The sequence below is a fragment of the Phyllobates terribilis genome, unplaced genomic scaffold, assembly GCF_046119375.1.
Source record: "Phyllobates terribilis strain yellow unplaced genomic scaffold, ASM4611937v1 Scaffold_4__5_contigs__length_816908805, whole genome shotgun sequence".
Taxonomy (NCBI): Eukaryota; Metazoa; Chordata; class Amphibia; order Anura; family Dendrobatidae; genus Phyllobates; species Phyllobates terribilis.
Window position 1 is genome coordinate 500,504,727 of NW_027362764.1, and position 27,612 is coordinate 500,532,338.

Consider the following 27,612-nt stretch of genomic DNA (forward strand, 5'->3'; position numbering starts at 1 on the left):
ACCCCAAAAAAAACATGCGGGGATCGCTCGTGCATGGCAGGCAATCCCCGCAAGTTTTTTTTGGCCGCTAAGAATATGGGGCGGAGACTCGAGCACCCGCGATACTCAGTGCATACCCGAGCACCCGATGCAAACTCAAGTAGCGAGCACTTGCGCTCAACACTAGTCGCCATATCGTCATCTTTTTTTTTTTTTTTTTTTTTTTACTTTTGAAAAAAAAAAAAACCCCAACCCTAACATTAGCATAACCCCAACCCCAGCCCTACCATTCCTCGTGCGGTATAAGTGATGAGATTACTTTATTCTTCGGGTCGGTGCGATTACAGCGATACCGGAATCATATCGGGTTTTTATGATTGACAGCTGTCACACACTAAAAGACACATATTTTGTAAAATCTAGTTTTTGCATCGCCATATTTTGGCTGACAGAGTCATGTGAAGGCTTGTTTTTTGCGGGATGAGTTGACGTTTTTATTTGTGCCATTTCCAGGCACGTGACTTTTTTTATCGCTTTCTATTCCTATTTTTGGGAGGCAGAATAAACAAAAACCAACAATTCAGGAATTGTGTATATTTACATTTTTTTATTCTGCTCTGGGTGTGGTAAAATTGATAAGGCAGCTTTATTCTTCGGGTCAGTACGTTTACAGCGGTACCACATTTATATCGTTTTTTATGTTTTGGCGCTTTTACACAATAAAAGCTATTTTATAGAAAAAATTATTCTTTTGCATCACTTCATTCTGAGAGCTGTAACTTTTTGATTTTTCGGATGATGGAGCTGTATGGCGGCTTGCTTTTTGCGGGACGAGATGACGCTTTCAGCGATACCATTTTTATTTATATTCGTCTTTTTGATCGCGTGTTATTCCATTTTTTGTTTGGCGGTATGATGATAAAGCATTGTTTTTTGCTTTGTTTTTTATTTTATTTTTTTACCATGCTCACTGAAGGGGTTAACTAGGGGAACAGTTTTATAGGCCAGGTCGTTACGGACGTGGCGATACCAAATATGTGTACTTTATTGTTTGTTTGTTTTTTTTTCATAATAATATTTATTGATGGGTACATTATATTTTTATTTTTAGTGGATTATTTTTTTTTTTTTTTTTTTTTATATTTTTACAATTTTTTTTTTCACTTTTTGGGAGTTTTTTTACTTTTTTACTTTGTCCCACTATGGGACTTTCACTTCTTTTATTCTGATCGCCTGCACAGCATAGGGATGGAGCACCATCCCTGTGCCATGCAGGCTGTCAACGCTGGACAGGGAGAAGATAGTTTGGAGATGCACTGCGCATGTCCAAACAATCTTTCTGCAGTCTGGTGACCCGGATGTTGTCATGACGACATCGGGTCATCATGGCAACACCCGGGAAGCCGCGGCACACAGCGCTGGAGGCCGGAAGAGGAGGTGAGTATTGCGATCACCTCCCCTTGCCTCCGCAATACTGCGATCGACTTCGATCGCAGCATTGTGGGGGTTAACGTGCTGGGAGCGGTGAGGGACCGCTCCCTGCACATAGTACTGGGTGTCAGCTGTGACAATCAGCTGACACCCGGCGGCGATCGCGCCTGCACAGCCTAATACGGGTCAGGCTCTTAAAGCCCAGGGCACTGACGCGTATTAGTACGTCATGGGCTTTAAAGGGGTTAAAGTAATGATGGCCACTCATTTTTCTTTACTTAGAATTTGAATTATGGCAAGAAAGAAGCAGCTAACAGCCTATTCAGTAGGACTATCAGCTGTGTATCCACCAGACTTCTGCACAACACAACTGATGGTCCCAACCCCATTTATAAGGCAAGAAATCCCACTTATTAAACCTGACAGGGCACACCTGTTAAGTGAAAACCATTTGCAGTGACTACCTCTTGAAGCTCATCAAGAGAATGCCAAGAGTGTGCAAAGCAGTCATCAAAGCAAAAGGTGGCTACTTTGAAGAACCTAGAATATAAGACATAGTTTCAGTTGTTTCACACTTTTTTGTTAATTATGTAATTCCACATGTGTTAATTCATAGTTTTGTTGCCTTCAGTGTGAATGTACAATTTTCATAGTCATGAAAATACAGAAAGATCTTTAAATGAGAAGGTGTGTCCAAACTTTTGGTCTGTACTGTACTCTACAGCAAAAATGGAACTTTCTATTGATCAGTTCCAAAATATATCTACCCAGATGGATAAGGCTATTGACCAATGGGTCAAAAATATACAGGAGGTCCAAGCACCAACAACCCCAAGTTAATTTATTTGAGTACCCACTCTTTCAATATGTCACAATTGTCTATACTGAGGAAGGGATTGATGTTTTGCCCAGTGGCAAAGTTTGACAAATTCACGGCAATTAAAGATTTGTACTTATTTGCTCATACTCTGACTTTCAAAAGACACTTTCATGATGAGATTTCTTTGCAATTGTTCCCTACAGAGGCGGAGCAGGATGCATTAGCTGACCTGGAAAGCCTTGCAGTGGAGCATAATGTGGGACCTGGAGGTAAGATACCACCGTCCATTAGACCTCGGTCTAAAAAATATCCCCCCTTATCCACGTTCTCTAATAATGATTTATTTGTCCAGATGGTTAGCCAAGCGTTTGCAAAAATTCCCCACTCTGTCTCCCATAACAATCTTACCTGGAATGAAAGACAGAGTGTAAGACCTCTGCAGAATCTGAAAGACGTGGTGTTTAAGCCAGCGGATAAGGGGGGGAATGTGGTGGTATGGCCCAAAACTATGTATGAAGCAGAGGCCATTAAACAATTTAGGAATAAAACTTGTTATACAAAGTTGACTTTTAATCCACTCTCTAAATTTCAGGGCGAATTTTGCAAATTGATGTCACAAGCAAAAACTAAGGAGATTATAAATAAGGGCGTATATTTGACATTAATAGTGGAAGAACCTACAATCCCTATCCTTTATTTGCTACTGAAAATACACAAAAACACCAGAGTACCTCCTGGGTGACCTATTATCTCAGGTAGGGGCAATTATTTGGAGAACGCTAATTAATTTATTAATGCCCACCTCCAGCCACTAGTGGAACTATTTCCTTCATTTATTAAGGATACTGGCAAGTTTCTTAAAAAAATCGACGGACTACATGTTGATGAGAATGCGATTTTGGTAACCTGTGAAGTAGAATCTCTCTGCACCAATATCCGTAATGGGGATGGTGTAGGGGCGGTCCAGTTCTTTTTGGATTCATCAGTTAATCCCCCTGGATTCAGTGAGTTTTTGGTGCAGCTGTTACAATTTTCATTGATGCATAATTTTTTCCTTTTCAAGGGTTCCTTCTGCCTGCAGCTCCAGGGGACGGCCATGGGGCCTCCTTTGCACCTACATATGCTAATCTGTTCCTGGGGCAGTGGGAGAGGGACCTCTTCCTGTCGGATCGGTACGCATCAATGGACTGCGTCTATTTTTGGGGGCGGTACATTGATGACGTTTTCTTGATCTGGCAAGACTCTATAGAAAATCTTCACTATTTTATGTCATTGCTTAATCAAAACTCACTGAATATACATCTGACATACCACTACGACAGGGACTCCATTGAATTCCTGGATGTCTTGGTTAAGAGGGACATGAATAACTGCTTACAAACTGATCTGTTTCGTAAGACCACGTCCGTTAATGCATTATTATAGGCTTCATCATCTCATCCGCCTGCTATGATCAGATCCATCCCAACTGGGCAGTATCTCCGAATTCGTAGGATATGTTCCAGTACAGAGGACTTTGAACAACAAGCCAGAGATCTTAAACAGAGATTTGTAGACAAAGGATACAGTCGTCGATCGATTAAGAGAGCTTACAACAGAGCACAGCATACTCCTCAACATCAACTACTGTACGAGAGACCATCCTCCCTGCCCTCTAAACAAGTAAGATTTATTACTTCCTATAATGGACAGGCGGATGCAATAAGGGGCAGCCTGAACAAATACTGGCCTCTATTGTTGGCCGATCCCATTATATCAAAATATCTAGGGGAATTCCCTAACATTACTTTTCATAGATCACCAAATTTAGGTACCAGTCTGGTGAAGAGTCATTATGTAGGGAATCAGACTACCTTCCTGGATAATATGAGACCCACTTGGGGTTCTAAATCATGCAGAGGATGTGTCGTGTGTCCGAATATGGCACGGACTGACTCCTTTTGTAATGCAGATGGATCCGTCAGTTTTAAAATAACTAAAACCATTACATGTACAACAAGAGCAGTGATATACCATGCCCATGCCCCTGTTCATTAATCTATGTTGGTCTAACAACTCGGCAACTAAAAGTTTGGATTCGTGAACATGTAAATGGCATTCTCGCGGCCAAAGAAACATCAGATGTGTCATCACTCAAAATGTTGCTGAGGCATTTTAAAAAATTTCATGGATGTGATGCCACAAAGCTACAAGTCTGTGGCATTGATAGGATACTGCCGCATGAACGTGGGGGCAATATTAGTAAACGGTTGGCAAGACTTGAGTCAAAATGGATTTGGACATTGGACACTGTTTGCCCCTGGGGACTTAGTGAGAACCTCAGCTTCGTTCCATTTTTGTAAAAAAATTATAGCTTCAGATTTTAATTCCCTGTGTTATTCATATCTGATCTCCTGTGTTTTAATTTGTTTTTAATGCATTCGCTATCCACCTACAGCCTCTAATATTTGATATTTCCTTGACTTGGACGGACATAGCAACTATCGGGCAACATGGATTCTCAAGCTGGTCCAACTGCTGTCATTAATGTTTAGCAAAGCTGGATCTCCTCTAAGACACCTGAAGGGATATGGGAAACTAAGGCGACATATCTGGCTGTTTCCTTTCATCAGTGTACGCTGTCTCGGGTGACCCTACAAACTATAGGATGAAAGCACTATGTACCCTGTGTCCAGGTAGTACTCTAGATATGTACAGCTAAACACCATTTAGTGTGATTGGCTAATTATAGAATACAGTACACATAAAACTATTGCACTATTGCATTACTTTTATTTAGTGGTGCATATTATCACTAGTATTATACACATTGACATTAGCTGGAACATGACGATTATAATAGCTAGAGATTTGTCTTACGAAGGGACACCTTGGGATATAGGGCTCATATACATGTTTGGATATATATATTCCTTCTCAGCCTAAATGTGCCAGTGTTACCCTTTGAGAGGCATAATTGGCCATTTCTGCACAGTTATGTGTCATGTATCTGCCTTTTGAATTTGCAACTATGACGTACAATTTGGACCGATACTTGCCCATTGCCATGATGGAGATCTGCGGACTTTCTTTTGTCTGAGATCTTGCTTCTTGCCCATATCCTTTTAGTAACTCTTTTTATGAAATATACATTGGGCAACCCATTCACCATGTCAGTCAATTGTTTACATCTAGGGACAGCACTTTAGACACTTTAGATCCTTTTTGACAATTTGCATATGTATTTCGGGGCAATTGGTACATGCTATCCTTGGTACTATATAAGTCTCTCTATCGATATCAATTATAATTATATAGGTTGGCATGTAATATGAAGTTGCATTATGTATAACACTTGTTGCCTTGGATATAAAAATTGACCCACTATATGAATTTTGTGTATTTAAGCATTTTGCATTATGATCACTTTACATGTATTCATATGTCTTTTTGATACAATTGGTGTATGAGCGTTTCTTTTGCAGTGCCATTTGTTGGCCAGACCATGATTCAATAAAGGTTTTTTACATATATCTATTAGTCCATTGGATCATTTTTGTTCAGAGTTCTCTTGTTATGGTTTGTATTATAATGAGGCAGTAGAGTCATTCTGCTCAGCATCATGTTTCTTTTCAGAAGTGTGGCCGACTGCACTTTTATGCATGCCCAATAAAAAGACGGACACTGCCGGATCATAGGCCAGACGTGCATAATGCCTCCATCTGCCTCATTATAGGGAATCTTCAGCCGGGGTTTCTGAATCACGTATTTCAAAGATTAACATGGAAACCCTGGTATAAGAGCTCAGTGCCGAGAGCAGGATAAATGTGAGCTGAGCCTTACTGCGATCTTTGGGAGGCAGAATGAATAAATCAACAGAAGGTGAAGAATTTGTTTTATTTATTTTTTACTCTGTTCCTAATGTGGCATAAGTGATTAGGCCACTTTATTCTTTGGGTCGGTGCGATTACAGCGATACCAGATTTATAGCGGGTTTTTATGATTGGCAGCTGTCACACACTAAAAGATGCTTTTTATTGTAAAAACAAGTTTTTGAATTGCCATATTTTGATAGCTTTAATTTTTCCATATTTCTGCAGGCAGAGTAATGTGATGGCTTGTTTTTAGCGGGAGGAGTTGATGTTTTTATTGGTACCATTTTAAGGCAATTGACATCTTTTGATCATTTTCTATTCCGTTTTTTGGGAGGCAGAATGAACAAAAACTAGCAATTCATGAATTGTTTTTTGGGGATTTTTTTTATGCTGTTCTGCGTGTGGTAAAATTGATAAGGCAGCTTTATTCTTTAGGTCAGTATGATTACAGCGATACCACATTTATATAGTTTTTTTATGTTTTGATGCTTTTACATAATAAAAACTATTTTATAGAAAAAATTATTATTTTTGCATCACTTTATTCTGAGAGCTGTACGTTTTTATTTTTCTGCTGACGGAGCTGTATAGCAACTTGTTTTTTGCAGGACAAGTTTTTAGTGGTACCATTTTTATTTACATTTGTCTTTCTGATTGCGTTTTATTCCACTTTTTGTTCAGCAGTATGATGATAAAGCATAGTTTTTTGCCTTGCTTTTTTTTTTTTTTTTTTTAGCAGTGTTCACTGAAGGGGTTAACTAATGGGACAGGTTATAGGTTGGGTTGTTCCAGACGCGGCAATACAAAATATGTGTACTTTTTTTGTTGTGAAAGGTGTTGCGTGATCTGTATCTCACAGAAGGCAAGTGAACAGAATTCAGGTCAGGAGGGAAGCTAAACACGGGTCAGATAAACTCCCTGAACTAACAGTGCAGAGTATTATTGGGCAGAAAGATAAGGACTGGAAGGAATCGTGTCACAGGGATCATCTCCCTCATCAAACCCTACCCCCGTACATCTCCATTCTGGATAAAGGATGCTGTGAACTATTGTGTCCTTGTGAAGGAAAAACCTGTGGCTGTGTATGCATAGAAGTGTGCTGCAAAGAGATCTAATCTGTGCTGCTGAATTATGCTACTGAAGAGACTGACGTTACTGTGCCTGCTTTAATAGACTGTACTGCAGTGAAGCCTGTTGCTTCAAAGAGTTAAATGGTACTGGTCGTACTTGATTAAACTCCACTGTTCAACTGTTTATGAAGACTCTTGTCAGATGTGTCTAGTCAGTAATTGAATCTACCGTGTGCCTGAGAGAAGCTGCAGCCTATTGTCGCCCTGGGTAATGGTTCCCCCAGGATTCCAACGATTTCATGAAACCTGTCTCACCCTATCTGAAACTAGCAGCATGCGTGTAACATTGGTGGCCCATACGGGGAGTCCTGAGTGGGAATTAGCATGTAGAGGGAGAAGAGGAAAAGTGTCTGGAAAACACAGCAGCACAGCACCTCAATTCAACTCTGCTACACCAGTTAAAGGAGACCAGCCCTAAAGAAAACTCACTAGCAGCAATGGATGTGGAAATACAAATGGACAGAATTAGAGAGCTGTTTCTTCAGTTAACCTGTGAAAAATTGAGAACAGTAGCAGAACATATAAAGATGTCAGAAGTACAAATTTCTAAAGCACACAACCGCAGGCAACTGTTAACTGCCATTAATGCAAAAATGGATGAGCTGGGGGAGAAAGAAGCTGAAGACGTCATGGAGACGTTCCTCCAGGAGCTAACACAGTGTCTAACTGGGTTGAAGTTGGAGGATGGAGGGGCGGCACCAATTACCAAAAGTGGGAATCTCCGTCCACAGACAGAACTACAGGAATTGAAAGAACAACTCAAAGCCCTAACAACAGCCTTGCTGGAATCAACCAAAACCTTTGAACGGGTGACAGACTCAGACAGAACCGTTAACCTGCTCGGGTTAGATAAACCAGGATGACAGTCTTCTCTAACACCACAGATCACCATAAGGAAAGAATTCAAGATCCTGGGACAGATTGGAGAGTGTGAACAGAAAGAGAAACTGTCTTCTATGAACTTGTTGCAGCAGATCGATGCAGGATTGCAGAAAGGCTGCCAGCCAGATGAGATAGTTGAGGTGGTGGTGAAAGCAATCAGCCAAGGACTGAACCTCCATGGTATGCTAGAAATGAAGAGTCAATTAACCTTGCCCTCTCGCAAGATGATTTTAAAAGGGCACTATAAAGAAGAGAGTACTTCAGAATTGTTCCACCGACTCATTAATATCTCACAGGAAGATAATGAGTCACCCCAAAGTTTCTTGTTCAGAGCAATTGAACTGAGGAATAGACTGTTGTTTGCATCCAGAGATGTAGAAGTGGAGGAGAAGTTTGATGCTGGACTAGTTCAGAAGAAGTTCTTGAGATCATTGGGAATGGGGTTAATCAGCAAAGACGTCAAGTTGCAGCTGAAACAGTATCTAGAAGATTCTGGCATTCTGGACGAAGTCCTAATTGACAAAATGAATGAGGCAGCTAGTTTGGAGTCAGAAAGTGAACAGAAGTTACAGAAAGGCTCTGCTCCTAAAATCACCAAAATGAGTCAGCTGAAGTTGGAGACCCCCAGTGGCCAGTCCAAAGATCATCATGGAGACCCTCCAGTGCCACCTCCGAGAGGGAACCTTAAATAACCAACAAAAGAGAGAACCACCAGCGCTGACAGGGAGGAAGTAATAGGAGAACTGTGAACTGAGTTGATTGAGGTGAAAAAGTTGATTCGTTCCAGGCCAGAACCTGTATCCCTCAGACCCAGGAGTGGGTTCCAACACAGAAGATACCCGACTTGTGAAGCGTGCCGTTCATCAAATCAGAGTACGGTATTTGTCCACGAGTCTACCGTGAATTCAGTCTCTCCACCAAGGAACAGGAGTTGTCCAGGGGAGGAAATTGCACGATCCACCTCGGGGTCCTGGGATCCCCCAATACCCCTGGAACACTTGTGTGCTGAAGATCGAGTCGTAGCAAAACAGTTGCTGAGAGAGGAGTGTCATGCATTCTCCAAAGATGACTCTGATATAGGCTGTATCCCGTCATTGCAGTTGAAAATCAATTTGAAAGACACGACCCCAGTAACCAGAAGTTACATGTCTGTGCTGAAACCATTACACCGTGAAGTGAAATGGTATTTACAAGACCTAATCAACAGAGGTTGGGTGCAAAAGTCGAAGTCATCTCATTCCTCTCCTATTGTCTGTGTTAGGAATAAGGACGGTACATTGAGACTCTGCTGTGATTACCGTGAACTAAACCGAAAGTCAGTACCTGATCGGCACCCGATACCAAAGATTCAAGATATGCTGGATAGCCTATCAGGAAGCACCTGGTCCTCGACCAGGGTAAAGCATACCATCAAGGGTTTGTTGAAGAGTCCAGTAGACCTTTGACAGCATTCATCACACCGTGGGGGTTATATGAGTGGAGCCGCGTACTGTTTGGGCTCAGTTCAGCTCCAGCAGAATTTCAGAGGAGCATGGAGACCTGTTTAGAAGAATTGAGGGACAATATCTGCCAGCTGTACTTAGATGACAATGTGGTACACAGCAAAACATTCCGAGAGCATGTTGAACACGTGAGGACCGTATTACAGCGGTATCAACAACACAGAGTTAAGTTGACCCCAAAGAAGTGTGAACTGTTCAAAAGGCAAGTCCGATTTCTAGGGAAAATTGTGTCCGGTGAAGGATATACCATGGACCCAGCAGAAATCGCTCTGGTACTGGCCTTAAAAGACAAGTGGCCCTCTACTGTCGGGGAGTTGAGGCAGATCTTAGGATTCCTCTCCTACTATTGTACTTGCGTTCAGAACTTCTCTAGGATTGCCGCCCCACTATACCTCCTCTTGGGGGGGGGTGACAGAGACGACAACACCCACAGGAGAAAAAGAAGAATGCAAGTAAGACGGGGCTTTAAAGAAACAACGTTGTTTCATCCCAACAGCCCATTCCCTGGACAGCATACCACCAGGAGGTATTGGAAGAACTAGTAGACTACCTGGTTAAACCACTCATCTTTGGATATTCTGATTTCAACTTACCATTTGTTCTTCATTGTGACGCTTCTCAGGTTGGACTGGGAGCAGCCCTGTATCAGCATCATGATGGAAAAATGAGAGTCATTGGTTACGGTTCTTAAATGTTTACAGGCGCTTGAGAAGAATTACCATCTACATTCCGGAAAATTGGAGTTCCTGGCATTGAAATGGGCTATCTGTGAACGATTTAGAGATAATCTCTACTACAGCAAAGAGTTTGAGGTATACACGGACAACAACCCTTTGACCTATGTCCTCACTACAGTCAAACTGAATGCAACGGGTCAGAGATGGGTTGCTGAACTAGCTGACTTCAATTTCAGCATCAAGTACAGACCAGGAAAATGCAATGCGAATGCTGACGGATTCTCGAGAATGCCATTAGAGCCTGAGGAGTTCATGCAAGAATGCTTGGAGAAAGTCAGTCTGGAAGAATTTGAGAGCACTACCCAAGCAGTACAAGCTTATCAAGAGAAAGACACGCCATTGAGGTGTCCGTTGATGGTGGAAACCACCAAAAAAGCAAGAGAACAAGATCACCCCCTGTCCATTCAACAACTACCAAAGGTAAAAATCCATAGAGCACAACGGGAAGATCAGATAATTGGTAGAATACTACTTCATGTAGTTTCCAAGTAAACTGGAGAGAGATAATGAGTCACCAGCAGTATCTGTTTTAGTTAAAGAATGGACTAAGCTCTACCTCAGTGAAGACGGTGTCCTGTATCGTAAAGGAGGACAAAACCAGCAGTTGGTACTACCCAGAGTATTCGATAGGATGATCTTCAAAGAACTCCATGAAAACATGGGACACCTGTGAGTGGAACGGACAACTAACTTGATCCGTGAATGTTTCTTCTGTCTGTACATGCAGAGAGATATTGAGAGGTACATGACCAGGGAGTGTGGGTGTCTGAAAGATAAACTTCCCAACACATCAACCTGGGCACCTATGGGCAACATCCAAACTACGTATCCATTTGAGATGGTCTCAATAGACTTTCTATATCTCGAGACGTGCAAGGGTGGTTACGAATACATATTGGTGGTGATAGACCATTTTACTCGATTTGCTCAAGCATATGCCACCACCAATAAATCGGGTCGAACAGCGGCAGAGAAGATCTTTAATAATTTTGCTTTGAAGTTTGGGTTCCCTACAAAGTTACACCACGACGAAGGAAGAGAATTTGAGAATCAGCTCTTTGCCAAGCTAGGAAAGTACTGTAGAATTCAGAGATCCCACACAACACCCTATCACCCAGAGGGTAATGGACAAGTGGAACGTTTTAACCAGACATTATTGTCGATGCTGCGCACTTTAACAGCTGACGAGAAGAAAGACTGGAAGAGTTCTCTGTCAAAAGTGGTACATGCCTATAACTGTACAAAGAGCGAGGCAACGGGTTACTCACCTTTCTTCCTATTGTATGGATGATCGCCAAGACTGCCAATCGACATCATGTTCGATACTCCTGTGTCAGAGACTTACAAAACATATCCAGAGTACTTTCGGAAATGGAAGGAACGGATGGCAGAGGGATACATCATAGCGTCCAAAGTGGTTACGCAAGGGCAGAGCAAGAGTAAGGAGTACTATGATCGAAAATGTTATGGAGCACAATTGGCACCGGGAAGCCGGGCACTATTCAAGAACGTACGTGAGAAAGGTGGTCCAGAAAAATTTTGTTCATACTGGAAAGACAAGGTGTATGTGGAAAGCCGATGACAGTCCAGACAAGAAAACTAGAATAGTCCATCGGAATTTATTACTACCCTGTCATTATCTCCACCACAACAAGACTTCCCAGAAGCAGACCGACATCGACCGAGATCGACCAAGGGACCACCACAGACTGAAGCTCCGGAGGTGAATAGTGTCCTTGAAAGTTCCGATGAGGAAGAGCACACCGTTGTATTTCTCGGACCAGCAAGGAGAGAGACGTACCATCCTCAAGATAGTGAACTAAGTCCCGAGGCTCCAGAGTTTGTACCAAGGAGTACAGATGAAGTCCAATTCAGATCTGGTGATCGAACACCGGTCACTGAAGAGACCGATTGATACTTAGGAGTAGCAGAATTACCAGACCAGGCGGAAACGGACGATTTAAGAGAAGTACAGGAACTTACAGAGGCAGTTCCAAGATCATCTGAGGAAGTATGAGAAATGAGTGTGGCAGAAGAAACTCCTGTAACCGAAGAACCCGTAGTATCTGAGGAACAGCCCAAAAGGAGGATGTCGACTCGAGAAGTGAGGAGGCTCATGATGCTGACGTACAAGACACTTGGTGAACCGAGTGAAGTGCCAAGGCCTGTTGACTGGAAACAGGTATCTCTGCTGTGGACCAGGTAAGCCCACTTGAATGGTATTCACCACCGAGAGGCAGTATGGAAGATGTTGCCTGGTGGAAAGACTTGTTTTCATGCTTTGATTTTCCTTAAAAGACTTTGTAGAAACAAAGAACAGTTAAGGCCTAGAGAGAGAGAGCTGGTTGAAGACGTATGAAAAGCTCCAGCTGAAGAGACGCTGATTGTTTTAATTGTGCTAATTGTTTATTTCTTACAGGAGTCGTACAAGAAAAAGGTCATAAGAATAGGTTGTTATCAATGTTAATGAATGGTATACCAATTTGACAATGCCAATTTGTATATAAAGTTACTCAACTTTCACCACTGTCTCAGAATTGGTCAGATCAACTAATTAAGGCGAATGTCGAGGATGACATTCAAAAAGGAGGGAAGACTGTGACATGCAGAAGTAGTGCTGTTGCTTCAAAAGGATCAAGCAACTATAAGAGTTAACAGTCACAAGAGACAGAAAGTGTTGTGCTTCAGAAGCATCAAGCAACTAGAGGGGTTAACACAGTCACAGGAGACAGGGAGTGTTTAGCAGAGCCCCAGGGGGATTGTGGGGAACTTGTTTATTAGTCTGGCTGGAGCCTAAGAGAAAGGTGGTGTGTGATCTGTATCTCACAGAAGGCAAGTGATCAGAATTCAGGTCAGGAGGGAAGCTAAACACGGGTCAGATAGACTCCCTGGACTAACAGTGCAGAGTATTATCGGGCAGAAAGATAAGGACTGGAAGGAATCGTGTCACAGGAATCATCTCACTCATCAAACTCTCCCCCCTCCATCTCCATGCAGGATAAAGAATGCTGTGCACTATTGTGTACTTGTGAAGGAAAAACCTGTGGCTGTGTATGCATAGAAGTGTGCTGCAAAGAGATCTAATCTGTGCTGAATTATGCTACTGAAGAGACTGACGTTACTGTGCCTGCTATAATAGACCGTGGTGAAGCCTGTTGCTTCAAAGAGTTAAAGGGTACTGGCCGTACTTGATTAAACTCCACTATTTAAAGGTTTATGAAGACTCTTGTCAGATGTGTCTAGTCAGCAATTTAATCTATCGTGTGCCTGAGAGAAGCTGCAGCCTATGGTCACCCTGGGTAATGGTTCCCCCAGAATTCCAACGATTTCATGAAACCCATCTCGCCCTATCTGAATCTAGCGGCGTGCGTGTAACATATGGATAAAGGATAACTTGTCTTCACCGGAGATTCTGTTTAATTGTTAAACCCCAAATCTAAATAAGTATTTCTATGCTGCGCATGAAAATTGTGTTCACGCAATATATAATTATACCCTCTAGCTTACTGTATGCATGTCAGTACACTCTTTCAAAGGCACCAAGGAGTATTGCGCCGACTGACGACTCTTTCCCCTTTTTCAAGTTCTAAGAAACATGAAATCAGTTAATTTATAGCCACATTTATAGCCATTGCCCATTTAGCTGTAAGTCTGGTTACACAGTTTTTGCACATCTTTTTGTTTGCACAACCGGCTGATAAAATTCTGCTCAAACCTGTATCTTATAATTACGGTTTCAATCTTTGAACAGGGATGCAAAGGACGGATCCATTACATAGCTGATGCAAATAGCACCTGAAGGACCCTATTGACTATAAAGGAGTGTATCTGTTTTCTATAGCGGTATCTGGGAAGCCAGCATGTAATAGGACCATATTCGGCCTGAAGCTTAATGGCACGTATGGACCCTGTACTTACCTGATCTGTGAAAGTACAGCTGACTGAGTGAATAAAGTAGACATTGGTGTGAATTTCATGTGTGTTTCTTTGCAGTGAAATAAAAAAGCATGGACACAGAGTTGCAATTGGCACTGTTATTTTATTAGTACGAGTATACTGAAACAATAAACTTGTACTGGTATACAGACAATTTATTTAAAACAATTTTGTTCAAATTTTGAATCAAACATTGTTTTATTATAATGAAATAATTTCTACCTAGAAAACCTGCAAGCACCATCAAAGAAAGGGACCATAAAATTCAATAAACAGACTTGAGTGTATCCTACAAATAGACACACCACGATTAGAAAATAGAATATGAATTCTTCCATTTTTTTTATATTTGTTTTTATAAAAGCTAGTGCAAGTACAATATTTTACACTGGAATTACAGAGAGTATGCACGCATATGGAAAAAAAAATTCTGTCACAATAAAAGCTCTGAACTATGTATGCACTGAAACTTTTCCTCTGCTCAATAAGGTGCAAAACATTATTTCCTCCATCTTTCAACTTGATAATGGCTGGATCAGCCTAAATGGATCTTAAGACAAAGCTGCAAGTTCCTTTTCATTTGGCATTATCTTGGAAGTGTGTCATACAGAAGAATAGGAGGACTGCCCATTGATTCCCATTACGCAGGACAAAATAAAGACTCTCGTACCCTAGCTATGAGGTTGGGGATGTTCATGTCTTATGAACCATGTTATGGAGATAAGCACAAAATAAGGGGTTCTGCGACATACATTTACAACTACTTCTGTAAGACTTTCAGGACAATATAGCTGTCTATATTGTGTATCTTAATTGATTTGACAAAGGATTTGGGGTTGTCCCAGAACCTAATATGAATATGTAAGGTTTCTTCATTGCCGTGCAAATTAAGGAAAATATTCTTAAAATATCCTTTGCCATTTGTCTACATATCTAGTCATAAAGGGTCTGGCCCCGATTCATCAAGACCGGCAATTTGCTCACTAGTCTTGATGAGGGGGTATGGTGGAGTCAGACGCTCCTGATTCATGAAGAGATGCACACCTTTTCATGAATCAGGAGTTTCTGATGAGCAGTGTGCGTGTATATGTACCACGCCACAAATCTTACATCAGTCCCTGAGTGGTATAAAATTTCTGGCGTAAGTAACGCCACAGCTCATCATGAGTTAGACAAGACGTGGCACCACACGCCCGGTACTCCCAGCTTTACTCATTTAGATGTAGCTGGGAGAGACTGGCGTAGAAATGTCGAAAAAAGCAAAATTTTTGCACAACTCCAAGTTACACCAAAACTTTGTGAATTTTTAAAGCAATTTACACCAGAATTCTGTCAAAATTGCTTTGATGAGTTGGGGCCTATGTATCTTTGTATGTACAAGTAGTAATTTGAAATAAGCTATGTCCCATAAAGTTGATTTGGCCATCTTAGACCATAAATGATAAAAGAAAATGAAGGTTTACAAGTTCTACAGAAGTAGAACTTGATATTTATTTAGCTATGCACTAGCAATACACCCATATTACTCTATCATAGAGTAAACATTCTTTGCCTAGCAAAATTAACTTCTTGCTTTGCAATATTTTATCTAATCTCCCTTCTTTTTAAATATGAGATGTACTTGTATTTATTCTTTTTGGGTTGTCTTGGGATCGCCATTTTAACCTAGCGAATTGGTATTAATAAAAACTCCCGCCAACCATACTGCACTCACTACTAAAACAAATCTCAATGTTCAAAAAATTGGGGTTCACGCACACTACTGTATGCCTCCAATTTCACAGTCATTGTTTTTTTTTCTACTGCAATCATTAGATGTAATAGTACAGATATATTCTCCTCTAGAATATCGCTTCCAGCAAAGAATATCCATATAACACAACTCCATGCAGATTCAATAAGTAGGTTCTGTGCACTTAAGAAGGAGACCTAACATATACTGTGACACTAACCTTCTTGTGACTTGAGGCGTGGTGGTGGTGGTAGCGCTCGTGTCATGCCATCTGGCAAATTAGTTTTAAAACAAAGGAAGAAGTGAGAATCATGAGTGCAGAGGTGGATGTTGGGTGACCATATGTTCTAAAACTAATTTTGTTGTTGCTCAGATTAACCCTTGCAGCACTACTTGACAAATGAAGCAATTTGCTAAATAGTATTTCATAATATGTGTCTTCAAGATCAAAAAAATTGTGGTCCTCCATTCCAAGATAAAAATTGAACATATATAGATTGTGCTACTCTTCGGGAGTTTAGATTTTTTTTAAATAAATCTATGATTTTTTATTATGAAATTACTTATTACATTTTTTTTTCAGTGCTAGGGGGTTATAGGCTTACTAGCAATGTAAGCATTATCTGTAAAACATTTCCGAACTGTGACAGACACACAACCAAGAAAAGACAATTGCAGCTTTGACCAGCCAAAATATTAACATTCACAAAATTATCATGGGTGAAGTCTCCAATTAGTTTCAATGGAAGACTTTAGTCTTTTCACGCAATGACAAGAAAACAATACAATTCAGAGAATATATACAATAACTACTTCTTGTGGCAAGGTTACAAAGAACACATATTCTTAATTGTAATTGAGGAACAAACATTAGGAGCCTTCATTCTCTCTATCTATATTGCAGGAGAACCTACTTAGATAATACATATGGAAAAAAATGATATTTGATTTTAGAACTAAACCTTATGTAAACATTTTCAAAAATTACAATGAGAGGAAAAACTTATTTGCGTCTCCAATAATAAGTTTGACCTTTTTTTGTGCAAGGTCATTTTTTTATATATTAAAAAGTGCTGCAGTGAGCAGGTTGTGAAGTAGTAATGATTTTTGTCATTATTCAGATTTGTCATTATCATTTTACTCAAACTAGCTCATTAGTAATATTTCATAAGTTTAAGGGGGAAGGAAATCAATGAACCATGTGGACGTGAAATGTGCATCATCTCATGCTTTGCTGCTGTAGGTAAAATGTGCATAATTTGCAGAAAACATATGACTATCGTAGCTCCTGGCATTGAAACCTTCTATTACTACTAAGGTCTGAGATGAAACACAGTGTGATGCTAAAACTACAATGACACCACCTTGGATAAACTATTTAAGGTCTAAAAAATAATTAAAAATTGAATACCGCTCTTTAAAGATGATCAGTCACCAGATTTCACATTGCAAATGGCAGACATTAGTATCCGGGACTTTGCTTATTCTTTTTGTATGGGGCTAAGAATCTTACCGGCAGGTAGTTGCTATCTATCTGCCTGTTCTGACCGGCTACAATCTCTTTCGGCTCAAAGTGGTCACAGACCAGTCCTGGCTACAATTCTCCTGCTTCTGGTGACGTCAAGCTGACAGAGCTTCTTCTCTTCCATTCTGCTCTGTCAACGCTGATTAACTATGGGAGACTGGAACAGAAAGAGCTGCTCTGTTGACTTGAGGTCAAAGGAAGCAAGAGAATCCACCACCTGAGGCGGCAGAGATTGTCACCAGGCAGAACAGTCAGATAGTTGGCAACTACCGGCTGATAAGTTCTTAGCCCACATGCGAAAAAAATAACCAAGGTTCCGGATAACCCCTTTAAGTAGATGTCATACACCTGAAGAGGCTATTGTACCTACATTGAAAATATATGTTAGAATGTCTGTATAATCCTTTTTTCAGTTTTCCTGCCTGACATTGACGATAGTATGAGCAAAAATGCTCATTTAATATCTGTTCGGAATTTTTGCAAAAAGCATTACGCAGCCATTCTAACCTAGATTTTTAAAGCACAGCCTAAGAGATCTATTTGACAGTACATTGTGAGATATGGTGACAGATGCCTATTAAGAAATATGGTGGCTGACTATCAGCTGTAATAGATCTCACCACCTCTTTTTTACTAATTCTACACTCACATAGGTCATCATGGAAACAACAAACAGCATGGGTAATATTTAGCAAAGCTAGGCAAACCAACGGGTCTAGAATATCTGTGCCACTTTACTTCCTGTAGTTTTATTAAATACCCCCAATGTTGTATGCCCATTATAATTTATATACTTTCCTAAACTGAGGAGGGCAGGGTTTGCCTTGGAGAAGTGCAGCGAAATCTAGACTAAACTTGAATGGATATGGTTTAGACAATATTAGGAATCGATAAATTAGAATTGTCTACCCATGAAACGGACTAATCAATCTTTGTATAGCAAAAAAAATATTTAATCCAATACTACAACAGTAAATCATTATGACGACCCATACAATAACACATAGAATCATCCAACTGTAGCGACCCTACAATTACACTATTTATGAAATATTTCTCTTACACGTTCCAGTTTTGGTCGACTTCATTTTAACAAAAGGTAAATTCAAGCTCACAACTTCTTTAGGTCCAACAGTCATAATTAAGTATAGTTGTCCTTGACAAGCCATCAAAAAGTAGAAATTGTCTCTGGCTAAAGCCATGTACACCTGATCATCTAAACTCGACAGATTTCTATATACAATAAGAAAAAATAGCAAAGTTTTTACCTTTCTACTTTTGTATACAAACGTGAATATCCGCGTGTGTGCGCATATGTATAAAAACATTTTTATACACCGACGGACACACACAAACACACACTCACGCACATACACGCATATATATATATATATATTTATTTACTTTACAAAGTATGAAACTCATCATTGTTTCAATAGAATCCATGTCTTTTCAAACACTGAATTACTCATTCCAACATTCATTTTTTGTGCAATTTCATTTAAGCTTGTCATGTACTCCTAAATATGAGTGCTTCTGAAAAATAAAGGTATACGCTTCTCAGATTAGGTTTACATAAAAAAAAACTACCTATATATTCCCACAACATACAGTATAGTGCTACGAGAAAAGGTTCTATCAGTAAGGTAACACATCTGAAGCGAGGTCATCTGCGTAAAAATTAAAAAAGAAAAAAGTTCACTCCGGAGTAGAGGTGTGCAAAGTGTTTGGATTTGTTTGTCATTTGGTTTAACACAACACTGTAAAATACAGTAAAACCTAAGGACCTGACACCAATGTGGAGCCATATTAAAGTGCCGCCATTTTTCTTCATTTTTTTTTCTACCCATTATGGATAAGGAGGCCAAAATAAAGACCGTATGAGTGAAAATGTTCTACATTTTCGATATTTTTTAAGCATCCTACCACAGATAAAGTGCCTGAGTGGCACAAACTGGAGTGTTATCTCGTCACTCTGCCCAAAATAAGCAAATAGTGCATTTTTTGTCTTATTTTTTTTTCACTTTTGGCATATGTGTCTCAAGTTTAATTTAAACAATTTTTTTAACCCAAATGTGAAAGTTTGGTTTGTCAAATTTTGATTTGGCAGCACATAATATACTGTCACATTTTTCACCTGCTGCTATATATATTGCCTATATTTTACACCTTTTTTTTGTGTTGTCCCAGGCTGAAGGTAAAAACAGAACAAACATTTATATATTGAACATCCCTACTCCAGAGTAGTGAAAGTGCTGCTTCTGGTCACATGTGTACCAAACATACACCAGCCCCATCCCTGAGTAAGAGGTGTGAAAATTGTCTAAAAGTTAGCTGATAGGAAATAGTAATAATGTCACATTCTGTGAAACGGTGACGTTATAGACAGACATGAAAAAAATTAAATGTCTCCAGGTTGGTGTAAATGATAAAATACAGACAGAGAAGGTTGGGGGATCACTTATACAATGGACAGGTAATCCAATGAAAGACATAAGGCAAAAAGAAAATATTGTATCACCCCTACCTAATGTGACCCACATAAAATGGTAAAGTTAAAATCTGCAAGCAACAGTCATTAGTTTTATAGAAATCCCTATTGAGGTTCTTTTTCTTTATTGACTCCCTGACTAATTTATTGGTGATTGTGTTTTCATTGTAAACTCAAATGTCTGGCACTATAACTATAATCATAAGATAAAAGAACAGAAAATACAATGACTGCTGTCAAATGCTATTGCAAAGAAGACGACGGGAAACAGTGAAAGTCTGGTTTGCTATAAGCTAAATGTCATTTGAATAGATGGTAAGTATGCCTACTATTGTTACACCTCTTAATCCACCCAGCTCAAGAAACAAAGACAAGAATACGAGTACCATGAAGTTCTACACAAAGATCCAGACTATGCCATATCAAAATAAAACACTAAATAAAAATAAAAAAGTAGCCATTTATGGTTTTTCACAATCACTCGTTGCATCTGGATTAATAAGCAAGTGCGTTAAGAATGAATATAATCGTAAGATAATATCTAAGGAGAAATACATTGAAAAGGATTGCTCATCCCACGGATCTAATAAATTCCATAACTGACCAATAACAGAGAAACGCGTCAACACCGTAACATGCAAAGTAAAAGCAGCAGTCCATTGCCTCCCTTCCTTCGGTCAACCCAATAAGTGGCCAGCACATAACATTTGGTTGCAAATTTTTGAACAAAAAAAAAAACAACAACACTATTTAAGCACTGAAACTCCAATACAGTATGCAAAAAGCTGGGACACTGAAAAGAGTACAGACAGCAATTGCAAAAATTACAAGTATTTTATATGTCGCTGGTTAACGGAATTATTTTTTAACTTCCTCCTCCTGAGCATGCAATAAAAAGAAGTATTTGCCCACCTCAGTAGCAATTCAATGGACTGCTGCTTTAATGTTGCTCGTATCATTTATAGCATTCTTACAAAAATATCTATTACCAATTGGTGAGGCGCCATTCTGCTTGGTGCCAACGTTTCATTTGGGTTTGCTGAATGTAAGGGGTAGAAAAATAACACTTCACCTGTATGTATACTTTGAAATGTAAAAAATATATATGATGTCTATATACACATATATCTCTATCTTTTTTTTTTTATCTCTATTTTTTTTTCTCACTATACATATAGCTATATATACCTGACCCTGGAATTACATTTAGTAACGAATGGCAGAGCCATGAGTTAAGGATATTAAAAATGTATAACAAGTGAAAAAAAAAAAAAAAACAAGTACATGAATTAACCATATTACATTCAATTTTTTTATTTTACGTGGCCATATATGTGAATGATCTCTATAAAGAACAGTGATGTCACGGAGCTTCCTGGACATTCTATAGACAGGACTGGCGCCCATGGATATACTGGGAACCATCGACAAGTGTTCCTATGTCACAAACACGGAACCTACAACTAGGATATAAATTCCTATACCAGGATACAAAGTTCTGAATTCATTATAGAAATGTGATGCCATCATGTATAGAGACTCTATATTGCATCTGAGGATGAGATAATAGAGACGTTGCATAGCAACCAAGTTATTTTTGCCTTGTCTCCATGCAGCTGCTATAATCCCCCCCCACCCCGCTGCTGACAACTCCGCACACCGAGGTGAGATACACTCTGATTTCTAGAGAGTGCATGCATGTCTATGTGGGCATGTATGCGTATATAGGTATATATATTCACATGCATATACACGGGCATATACATATATGAACATGCAGCTGAGTGCTACAGTGGGACATCGATACTGGGATACCTGTTTATAGGACGTATTTGGGATGGCCCTGAACAACTCATTCAAGAAAAAATCATTCATCTATTGGTATTTAAAAAAATAGATCTGCTATTTGTGTAGCCACCATGTATATTATGAAGGTATACTGTAAGTTAGATAACAGTCACAGGCACAGCCTAAAACGAGGAGGCTTCATCAGCTCATGAAAGACTGCCTCGAATTCTCACATAAGAGGTATGCAGGTCATCTCTCGCTATTTACTATGCTATATATAGATATAAATCCAACATATGTTGGATTTAAAGGGGATGGAATTACCCCTTTAACATCAGGCAGTGGCATAACTTGAATCTTGTAGACTCCAATGCAAAATTTCCAACTATCACGGGTCTTTAATCCTTTTAGTCTTCTCATATGGGTCAAAGGGACCTTTTTTGACCACCCTAGGCTCCAGGGCCAGAGGGCGACTGCTACCCCTGCACCCACAATAGTTACTCTCCTGACAACTATGACATCTGTAGCCGTCATAGAGGGGCAGCTTAATAGTTTAACACGGGTGCAACCCTTAATGGCTGCAGTCCAGAGATTCATAGCTCCAAGACATTTCCCGCAAAGTGTGCAAACAACCAATAGGCTCATGTGCAATCACATTGAAACAAATGACCAGCACTTTACTAAACTTAATTGGTAAAAAAATTAAAGGTATATTGCTGAGATATGTCATGACTTTTGAATGGTGGGAGTCTGACTGTTGGAACCCTTATCGATCTTCAGGGCAGAAAGGTTAACCCCTTCTTAATTGTTGTTTACAGAGTAATGCTCCCAGCCACTTGCTGCAGAGGACAGTATCATGGCCTCCTTCACTTTCATGGAAGCGGCTGTGCCGCAGTTCTCTGCATAGTAGGTTGCCTGCTGGGCAGGTGAAATGCTGTATGGAACTCAGTCCATTTATTCTCAGGCTTGGCAGGGGTCATAGAGGTCAGACCTCCAGATGGCATGCCATAGCATTAAACCCATTTAAAAAGATTGATTCTATCTGCGCTGACTGGTCACAAATCTTAACCAGCAATGACTCTGTTTTCCCCTATAATTACTATATGTCCTAAGGTGTCCATGATGGATCTCCCAGACTGATGTTTTGGAGCAGTAACCACTGAAATTACATGGAGTTTGTTTTCAGGTGCTCCAGTGAATTTTTTTAGTAACCTTTTCACATGGTTTAGTGGTAATTGTGATTCCATACACATTCTCATCCCTCATACCAAATTAAACAGAAGAAAAAAGTGCCCTGAGGATAATAAGTACATCATCAGTCAGTCTAAAACTACAGAGGACAGAAGTACAATGTGAGACACGGGGTGGGGGACAGATGCTTTGTGGAAATGGGGTCCAGGTAGATGCAGCACTCAACGAGCAGTGTAAAAAATGCGTATTCAATTTTTTAGGTTCAATTGAATAGACTAGAAGTCTAAGTGTAACAGAAAAGAGGTTGGAGCTATAGAGAGTTACAGTATGATATATTGGTTCATTGCTACAGTCTTTATTTTCCATCACCTATCTTTTATTGCTTCCTGGATTGGCTGAAGAATTAGTAGTTATAAGGGTATTATGAGCCTTATCTTCAGTGTACTTTGAGGAGATGGTTATTGCGCTAAATATATTTTTCTCTCAAATCATTTAAAAAAAACACTTTTTTCAATATAGGGAATATGTATATCTATATATCAATATAGTGATATATATCTATATATATAGATATATATCTATCTGTATCTAATTATGAATATATATGTATATGTATCTACATATAGATATATATCTAGATATATATCTATATGTAGATATATATTCATAATATATATTCTATATATCTATGTAAATATCTATATGTATATATATAAATATATATCTATATATTCTATATATCTAGATATATATCTATATCTATAGATATATATATATATATATCTATATATATATATACATATAGATATTTACAATGATATCTATATAGTCAGGATACAAACATTATTTTATAGGATGCCTTAATATGTCTGCTGATACACTAGCCCTGCTGTATTTTCAGTTGCTCGCCATGGGAGGAATTGGTAAAAACATTATATTAGGGAATTACAATTTCATAAAATAGTTCGAAATTGAACAAATGCTGTAATATTTCCTGTACTCCAGTAAGTGGATTTCAGCCCATGAGCTGTTCTCATACGTAGCAAAATGTCTAGACATTTCATTAAGGAACCTATTCTATTCCCTCTGTAGCCATCCCTGCCGCACTAATCTATGATAAGAGAGCTGTACCTGAGAGCTTGCCGGTTATTAGAATAGGTGCTGTGTTATTACAGTCAACAGAGCATTGAAATTCTGGTAAATGGAGGCACTGCAGACAATGTGAGGTCTTGATGATGAAAAAAAAGAGACTATGTCCATTCATAAAACAATTGGCAAATTCAAAGATTCTATAAGAAATTAAATTCTATGGGAAAAGTTTGAACACCCTGCAGAAACTGCAATTTTTTTTCTGCCATTACAAGCAAAGAGATAACCAGCTTTCTTAAAAAGAGATCTGGTCTCTTGAAGCTACATTTTAACTAGAAGATGGAGTCATGGTAAAGAAAAAAAAAAATAACTAAGCAATTGAACTAACTTTGGAAATTAGGGCCATGAAAGCCAGTATGTGCAAGACTCAAGTAAAAAATATCACAATATACACAACATCTAGAACATCTAATTCTGAAGGCTAAATATGATACCGAGAAAGGAAACGCAACAGTGATTCCGTAAAAGGGGGAAAAAAAAGTTGCCACACCTTTTTTCAGGAAAACCTGAACTAAAACAAGAAAGGGAAAACACAAGCTCGATTTTTATCCACAAGAACAAATTGCCATATTAAATATAGTGTGAACAACTGAAAAAAAATAAAAAATGTGTATATAATACATTTGGTACACATTACTTTTTGGATTAAAGTGGGAAATACAAATTGATATTTTTCTCTGTGCAATATATGGTTTTTACCAAAATGTTGTTTTTTAACATAACAAATGGGCAAATATGCATTTGTACACATAAACTTCTTGTACTCGTGACTATAGGTGCTTGGTGTAGAGGTTAATTAGAAGGTGAAGACACACAAATATACACAGATACACACACTGATGCAGACATCCATCCACATACGCACTATTACACTGCGATTTCTCAGAATTCCTTCTCAGACTCTATTCAGTGTGACAGAAAGATTGAAACTGAAAGAAACACTACCCTAACACATTAGGCAGGTTAATAGTAAGTAATTGCTACATGTATCCATGTTCTTTCAGCTGTTCATTCCTGTCTCTACAACATTATTACATTTAATTTGCAGGAATTTCATTCAAATGCGCGAAACTTAAGATGTGCAAACTGCAAGATTTTTTTTTTTTGTGGTTTTGTTTTTTTTTTTTTGTTTAAAGTCCATCTTTTATTTTTTTAAACACTGGACAATTATTTTTACGTTCTCTATCTAGCTTAATATTTCCCTATCAATTCTCTGTAATCATGTCAGCTCACGTATGACTTGAACCCTTTCTTTTCTAAAAGTGCCTTCTGTAAAGTAGTCCTTTGGGACAATAAACGGTCACATCCTAGGTCAAGAATTACATTCATCCCTTTGAAACCACATTAAAAACTTTCGACACCTTGCTCTAAGAAAGCTCTATATATTTTCATGTAGGTTTCAGTGTTGAAAAATATTTATAAAGAAAAAAAAAAAAACATATAATTTTTTTTTAAAAAATACACAGATTAAAAGTGAGATACAGTACTTAGCAAACATTAGACCAAGATGCTCGGCAATAAAGTGTGAACAGCATTGTAAGTGCTAATAGACAATCTCTAATCGCTCCTCCAGTTCTTGTTCCTTAATGTGTCACACTTAATGTTAAAAAAAAAAAAGAAAGAGAAAAGTGGCACCAGTTGTAACTAAAGAAGAGAAGTTGAACACAAGATGGTTGCACCCATGATGCAAGTAATTGATGTTAGTGCTCTATACAGGCTATGTGCTTAAACCTTGGAAAGCACATTCTGAGTTTACAGGACATTTACTTGTTATACTATAACAAATCTATGTCCAGACAGGATTCTGCCAGAGTAATAAACCTTACAGCCTTTGCGTCCTGTCAAATTTTGTTTGCCTTGTTCTGGGGGCAAGCAAATGCTTCGTCAGCAGATCTAACGTCGGAAGGTTTAATAGTAATAATATAAAATTAATAGGACACATATGACTGAGTTTTTCACAACGCAAGAAAAAACTAAACATTTTTTAGAGCAAAGAGGGATTCTGACCCTCAAAAATTAACGTGTGCAGTTAGGCTTTCTCAGGATGAAATTGTGGTACTGTAGACCAAGTGCCATTAGCCAACATGATGTACATGGTTATTCTCATGTTTTGAGTTACTTGAAATGATTTCAGATGTTCACTGCAATCTACAGGGCTTAAATTGTGAAAAAATACCATATCAACATGAGACATGGCACTAGATTCCAACCTATCATGAAACCAAATGAAGAAAAGGTGAACATGTATAATTTTCCTCCCGACACACGTATATGAATTGGTATCTTTATCAGTCACCAAGAAAATGACGTTCAGCTGGGATTGTTTGTGCCAGTGACCTACAATAGAAACAAACATGAAGCTATACCCTCCCGACAAGGGGCAGCCAACATCTTTCTTCATTTCCCTTGTAATCCTTTCTGAAAGAAAATGCTGAAGTCATTTGAACTTTGAAGTTGACATCCTGTAACTAAATCATAGAAGCCATGTCTATACAATCCCATCCATCAAGACCGCAGAAAGCTTAGCTTCCCCCAAATCCTAGCTACAGCACGAGTGAACACTTGTGGAAAGAACTTATGCATCAACAATCTCCTGAAAGATACCAGTCGCAACTATAACAATGTTATAACATAAACCTAAAATAAGATGATAATGTGTAAATACTGGGTTATTTATTCTACAGTACAGTAATCTGAATAAAAAGACAAGGGTAAGCCTATTTTTTTCTTCTCTAAACATGTTTCACTTGCCTACATTGGATCGACCTTCGATGCAAATCTTAACCTCCTGAGGAATAAAAGAAGGCTTGGGAAGAGTCAATGGTGGTTCATCTTCAGACTTCTCTAATTTTCTTGATTCTGGGGCAGACCACCTCCTCTTCCTTGTCACCATGGGTTTGCCAGGTTCAATTTTGGCTTCAAAGGTTGCAGGATTCAATCCGGCAGGACACCTTAGTTCACCATTCTCAGAGGATACCTGTGCGCTTCCCTGATTAATCCCATTCTCTTGTTCTGCATATCTATGTCTATTTCCTGACAGACTGTCATTCTTTGGGTGCTTCAGCAAGATGCTAGCTGAATCCATGGGTTGCCCCTTCTTTATGGAGCCATTTTTCAGATTCTTGAGTGTAAGCGATATGCAGACATCTCCTACGGACAATTTTGAGCATGGTAAATCAAACAGCTGGCTTGTTCTCTCAGGACTACATGATGACCAGCCTTGGCCAAATACAAAAAACGGATATTCTATCAAGACTTCTACGCTGACCTGCAGAGATACAAAAAAGAAAGATATATGATAAGAACGTAGAGTATATGCCAACTACCAGATGTTCTATAGGAGTAAGTCTGTATATATACAGAGAGAGAGGCATGCAGTTCATTTAATCTTATAGAGTTCCCATGTGTATTTTCCACTTGGGAAATCCAAGACTGACCATTGGATTTTTCTTAGCCATATGAGAA

The 27,612-nt window shown here is 39.0% G+C and overlaps 1 protein-coding gene across 4 annotated transcripts in view; it reads right to left on the reverse strand.

Annotated features, from left to right (window-relative positions):
* Nucleotides 1–14,354: 14,354 nt before the first annotated feature.
* ATXN1 (ataxin 1) overlaps nucleotides 14,355–27,612 on the reverse strand; it is a 379,017-nt gene continuing 365,759 nt past the window's right edge. For all 4 annotated transcript variants that reach the window (XM_073678801.1, XM_073678804.1, XM_073678803.1 and 1 more), the window contains exon 7: nucleotides 14,355–27,415. In XM_073678801.1, coding sequence (XP_073534902.1) covers nucleotides 26,891–27,415 — 525 coding nt within the window. In that variant the 3' untranslated portion in view covers nucleotides 14,355–26,890. The remainder of the gene's footprint in view (nucleotides 27,416–27,612) is intronic.